This window comes from Semicossyphus pulcher, unplaced genomic scaffold, assembly GCF_022749685.1.
Source record: "Semicossyphus pulcher isolate SPU_LCO1_2020_fin unplaced genomic scaffold, fSemPul1.0.p SCAF_14, whole genome shotgun sequence".
NCBI lineage: Eukaryota > Metazoa > Chordata > Actinopteri > Labriformes > Labridae > Semicossyphus > Semicossyphus pulcher.
Genome location: NW_027211648.1, coordinates 740,001 through 746,151, shown reverse-complemented (window position 1 = coordinate 746,151; position 6,151 = coordinate 740,001). Strand labels below are relative to the sequence as shown.

The following is a 6,151-nucleotide window of genomic DNA, read 5'->3' as shown; positions in this document are numbered from 1 at the left end:
TGCATTGGAAGAAAAACAGGTTTTATTCACTTGCTGTGGTTAGAAAATAACATGTTAGCTCATTCACACAGTTCACACCTGTACACAGAGGTTAATGTTCTTATTGCAGGTAAATCTTTAATGCCTGTTTTATTTTGAAATCATGAATTGTTTGAACATTCACATTAAGACAATAAAAGTCCTTTAAAACAACCCAAACGTACATTCTTTAAGCTCTCACTGATCAAACACGACGTGGTCGATGTGATGCTGTAGTGTTGTTAAACTAAAGTGCTGATGACTCAACTGTCCCTCACAGGCCACCGTATGTCTAATAGCAATCACAGTCTTCAGGGTCTGTTCTCATATAATCCACACTACAAAAATAATCTTCATGTTGTTCATTGTCTGAGCTCTTCTCTGTTATTCACATTCACTCACAGGGGAACATGACCTTTGACCCCTGACCGCCATTCCTTGTTGGTTGGTCAAACTCACTGCTATACTCTACACAGTTCCTTCCTTTCTTCCTAAAAGGCAAACTTCTGAGATTAAAGTTAAACTGAACTTTATTAATTTAATTTTCAATAACACTGAGAGCTTTACAGGCAGAAAGGGGCGTGGCTTCACTGGAAGACGCAGCTGAATGAAAGAAACCAGGATAAATTACGTTCTCCAAATTTATTCTCAGAATTTTGACTTCTTACAAATGTTTTCCTCAAACCCACTTCCACACTAACACGGTTCCTCCTTCAGTTTATGTTTGTGGAGCTGCTGTTAAAGCACCTACAGTCCCTGTATGAATAATATAATGTGTATCTTCAGTTTGTCCTTCTGCAGTTTTAGTTTTCTCAAGTAATAAAACAAGACGTTGAGTTCCTCTTTGTCCTTTAAAAACATTATTTAGTGTTTGTCCTCAGTGAATTTGGAGAAACAAGTTAAACTCTGTCTCCCTCTTCGACTCAGGTCACTGAGGAGGAAGTCTTTCAGATATAAAAAATCTTTCACTTCCATATTTTCTAATCTTTACAGTAAAGATTCCACATTTAGACAATCGGCGTAGTTTTCTTTAAATGTCCCTCAAACAATCGGAGCCGTTTCCTCTGACTGTGAAGATCTTTTCCTCTCTACTGTCGGGAGCTCCTCCTGAACTCTGGGTTGAAAACTTTTAGACGTGTTTCCCTTCAGACTGAAGTCGATTCCTCCTCAGTAACTAACAGGAATGTTTCGGCTTTCTGACTCCATAACACAGACTGTATAAAAAGATGGCCGACATGACAGCTCCCTAAAGTGAGTCCAAACCCTCTCTGTCGCCCCCTGCTGACTGGCTGCAGTATAGCTCATAAGCCCCGCCTCCTCCATGTTAACAGATGGGACATGAGTCAAACTATAAAATCAAAATACACGTCAAATACATTTTTCTCAAACATGGTTTCTGTCATTATAGTTAGTTCTTATCCTGCTAATTTATGTCACAGTGTTCATTTTTCTGACAAGTTTACTTTTGATTAGTTATTTGATGCTATAAAAAGGGGGCGTGGCCTCATGATTGACAGCTCTGTTGACAGCGTTCTTCCCGAGTAGCAGAGTAGAGGAGGAATGGCGACAGGACACGTAACTAACACTAATATACACTTTTTCAGTGAGTTAAGTGTGTGTTTTGGTTAGCGGCTAAGGTGGCTCTGATCTCTACTGCGCAACTCTGACTCCAAATGTCACCATCGCAAGGTGGCAGCGCCTATCACAGGGCTATTCTGGTTTCACTGTTGTACAGTGAGAGCAGATGGAGACGTGTCGTCCATGTTTAGATACAGTCATTGGTCCATAAAGGTGACCGAGTTTGATGTGAAATATGACACCACTGCAGGTTCAACTTCTCCTTTGAGCTGCTGACTGAGCGGATGATTTTCACAATAAAACACATCTGTAGTGCCTTCATGTCAAACATTAAAATATGTTGAATTAAAAAAGAACCAACAGCTCATCAACAAGTCAGCGACGTTTCATCTCTGCTGAACGTTTCCAGAACCATCCATCTGTGTTCTACTGGCCCCCTTCAGTCCAGACATCACTAATCAATCAGGGAGTTGGTGGAAACGCTCAGCAGGATTTGTAGTTGACGGGATGTTATCTTTAACTCTGATAATAAAGTGATCAATAACAGTCATATGTGATTGAGTGACATGCAGCGAGGGAAGAGAGGACACCATGTTGGAAGAGTCATGATGACATCACAGATCGTCGCCCTAAACGTGAAGAGACGCAGCTAGTGTCTGTGAAAGAGGAAGTGATGTCATAATATGGCTCTTTATCTGTCTGTCAGTCTTCCAACATGGCGGCGTGTCGTGATCTCCTCTCAGATTACTTCTTTATGTTACTGACAACAACAGTGCCGCTTGTCCCAGGGGACAGTGAACGCAGCACGTAGTGACATTATGTTGAGGAGAAGTTAAACCTCCATCCTGTGTCTCTGTGGCGAGGCGTCTCACAGGAAGTTGGTCTTGAGCGTGATGCTGGGGGAGGACTTGGCGCTGCTGCGGGGGTTAGCGCTGCTAGCTTTAGCGATCAGACTCTCCTGGTTTCCTTTGACAGCGGCTTCCAGACGAGACTTCAGGTGAGGAGACGACGCGATGAGAGACCTGAGGGACGAGACGAACATCAAACCAATCCTGATACAGGATTCACTCATTGATAATCTGCTTCATGTAGAAAAGGAAACTTGTCCTCAGCTGTCGTTTGGAGCTCGTCAGAGGAGATAAAGCCCGACTGATAACCAGTTCAGAACACAGGGGAACAGATCAATTACAGCCCTACTCCTGTGTTTGTTTCCTGTTACCTGAAGACAGCTGAGTGCTGCGGGCCGAGGCGCATCAGGTCTTTGAGCGCCGCCTCGTGCAGAGAGCGGGACGCGGCGGGGGCGGAGCCAAGAGCATTTTCATCCAGCAGGAAGGAGATGAGCAGCGGCAACAAGATGGCCACCAGCTGAGGGCCTGCAGGACGGAGACAGAGTCGTTAAGGTGCACCGTGTTTGTACCGTCTGTTCAGAGCTGACAGGAAACTGTTTTCTTTGTGTTTCTGTGATGAACATGTTTGACTCTCTGCAGAGGTGCAGTCCTCCTGTGAGATCAGCTGGGACTCACGCTGGGACTCGTCTGCCGCCTGGATCAGAGCCTCCAGCGCTCGCACTCCGTCCAGGACTCCCACCAGCTCCTCTGCACTCTGAGGACGGCTCCTCTCCACCCTCTGAGGAGGAAACACAGGAGCACGACATGACGTGTCCAACATTTCATACAGCTGCTGCACAGAGACATATCTGAAGAGGTTCTTTTCAAAATAAGAGTCCTGCTTTTTGAGAGATCATCATTTCATTATCTTAGACCTAAAGATGATCGTGTCCAGGTTACAACAACCAGAAACTTCTTTCCATGAGACGAAACTGTTGAAGACCTTTAGCTGCTTTTTATAAGATCGGACTTCGGCCCACGTCACTCAGCGACGAAGACATATTCTGTCATTGAGGAAACAAACGCGTCTTTAAACAGTGTTTGCTGAATGTTTCATACAGATGTTAATGTGTTCAGCTGAGTTCATTTGAATGCCACACAAGAGGACATCAGTTCAGCTCGGGCCATAAATGACGTGCTGTTCATTAACACGCCACACACATAGAGCTCAGATGGAACCGGATCTCTCTCACGGACTTCAGTAGAGTCTTTATAGTTCAGTACCTGAAGGAATCGAACCAGCGGCGGTCCGAGCGCCTGGATGTACGGGACAGCCACGGTGGGCGGAGCCTGAAACACTGATGTCAGCAGCTGATAACAGCGACTCACAACCTGCAGAGGAGAGACGTTTGATCACTGAAGAACAACCCTGACACCTTCATGTCAGCACTCATAGAAAACATAAAGCAACAATTATAAATTAAGATTTTTAATAAAAACTAGAGTCAGCGCCAAAGTCTGATTTATGAGGGGAATTTGATTTTTCATGTTTGAAATGTAAAATAAACCTTCGTCTTCACTGATTCAAAACATTCTTTCTGCTCTGTGACACATCGTTGTTTCCTCTCCACAGGCTGCTCCAGAAAACACGATGGTAACACACTAACTCTCTCTGGTACTGACCAGCGGGTCTTTGGCCTCCATGCTGGTGGTGAAGCGCTGCAGACTGAGCGTGTGCAGAGGCTCCACGGTGCAGACGTCAGGACCAGCAGACAGCAGGAAGACGGTCAGAGCCGTGAGCAGGCTGACCTGATCCACCACAAGGTCTCCTGAGAACACACACACACACACACACAGACACACACACACACACACACACACACACACACACACACACACACAAATGAAACAAATGAATTCATGCACGTTTTACTTCCATGTGCAGTACTCACTTCTCTTCCTGGTACATGTATGAATGAATTTCGCTCACAATCAATAAATATTTTTACTGTGCACGTCCTCATGTAACATCTACCCTGCAAGTGTGTGTGTTGTGTGTGTGTGTGTGTGTGTGTGTGTTGTGTACCTGCGTCCCACAGGCCCAGCAGTGTGTTCAGAGCTGATCTCAGCAGAAGGTTCCAGGCTCCCCGGCTCTTCTCCTGTCGGCTCATCGGAGACGTCACGACACATTTCAAGGCCTGAAGAGCCGCCTGGACCACGGCACCCAGACCAGCCCCGCCCACTGAGCCTGCCACCGGGGCACCTGGGAAAAGACACACAAGAGGAGCTTCAAGAGTACAGTAGGACAGATTTGAGAAAAATGACATCTCAGAGGAATGGTGAGTGTGTTACCAGTTTGTGAGCTTGGCTGGTGGACGAGCTCTCTGAGGACTCCCAGCAGCAGGTAGAGGACAGTGGGGAGGATGGACACGCTGCCTGCAGGAGGACAGACACGCATTAACTGTACTTTTAAACCTGGGTGCAATTTTTACTTATTTAGGGTCTAAATTCTTCTTGAAGATGATTGTTTTAACCACACACAGGCGTTACATCGCTCTCTGCAAACACACCAGACTCCATTCATAAAAACACTGATTTTACCTCTCAGGACACAGGAGCTGCTGCTCTGCTGCTGCCTCCATCAGTCAGTTTGTCTGTGTTATTGTCCGACTTTGGGGTCTTAAATGGTTGATTCAACATAATTTTTAAACACAGTAAGACAAAAAAGGTAACCGAAAGAGGCAGCAGTAGACCAGAAACTCCTGTGACCTGAGAGGTAAAATCAGTGTTTTTATGAATGGAGTCTGGTGTGTGTGCAGAGAGCGATGTAACGTCTGTGTGTGGTTAAAACAATCATCTTCCTCTGTAACAAAAAGGTCTATCTCTGTAGGGATCCTTTCTGTCATGTTGTCACACACTTAGAAGAACAATCTGAGCCTGTCAGTGGAACTTTTTTTCTGCTCTTACCTTCTGGAGAGCAGACAGACGGCAGCTCAGAGAGGACACACAGAGCTGAGGCCACCAGCCGACAGTCGCTGTCAGTTAAACTCCAGACTGAACCTCCAGGACCTGAACACACACATGACCACACATGAACACACATGAACACACATGAACACACATGAACACACATGAACACACTGACACGTAGGAGGACATTGCTGTGTGTGTACTCTATGACCTGCAGCCTCTCAGAGCTGTTCTCCTCTTCCTCACACTTGTTCTCCTTCTCCAGTTAGTCGTCTCTTCCTCCCCCTCTTTCCTGTGTTCCCTTCAGTCCTCTTTCACCTCCACCTTTTCTCATCCTCCCATTTAATTCACTCCTCCTCTTCCCCTCTCTGTACCACCCCCTCCTCCTCCACCCCCTCCTCCTCGTACCAGTTGGACTGGTTCCAGCCAGTTTGGGGCTGAGCTGTGGAAGTTTCCGGACCAGGACACAGAGGCACAGCTCCAGCGCTCCAAACACCAGTGAACGCCCGGGAATCAAACCACCGGTGTCCCGTCCTTCACCAAACTCTGGCAGCGTCTCCTTCTCTGCTGCTCCGTCATCCACTGTGGAACAATAAAGTTTTACTAAACAACATTCAGGATCAAGGAAGTCAACAGAGAGTAAGGTGTGTGTAAAGTGTGTGTTCACCCTCAGCGCTGTGCCGCTTCTCCCTGACGTGCTCCTGAGCCGCCGTCACGATCTGTCGCAGTAAATCCAACACGGCGAGCTGAACCGACTC

At 46.4% G+C, this 6,151-nt stretch overlaps 1 protein-coding gene across 1 annotated transcript in view; it reads right to left on the bottom strand.

The window, feature by feature from the left end:
* heatr5a (HEAT repeat containing 5a) overlaps nt 1–6,151 on the bottom strand; it is a 21,954-nt gene continuing 15,803 nt past the window's right edge. Inside the window, exons 33-42 of the mRNA XM_069661211.1 lie at nt 6,061–6,151; nt 5,802–5,975; nt 5,391–5,492; nt 4,776–4,859; nt 4,510–4,686; nt 4,107–4,252; nt 3,708–3,815; nt 3,120–3,222; nt 2,816–2,969; nt 1–2,618 (exon numbers count right to left, since the gene is read on the bottom strand). The exon at nt 6,061–6,151 is cut by the window's right edge and continues 57 nt beyond it. Of these exons, the coding sequence (XP_069517312.1) occupies nt 2,465–2,618; nt 2,816–2,969; nt 3,120–3,222; nt 3,708–3,815; nt 4,107–4,252; nt 4,510–4,686; nt 4,776–4,859; nt 5,391–5,492; nt 5,802–5,975; nt 6,061–6,151 (1,293 nt within the window). The 3' untranslated portion in view covers nt 1–2,464. The remainder of the gene's footprint in view (nt 2,619–2,815; nt 2,970–3,119; nt 3,223–3,707; nt 3,816–4,106; nt 4,253–4,509; nt 4,687–4,775; nt 4,860–5,390; nt 5,493–5,801; nt 5,976–6,060) is intronic.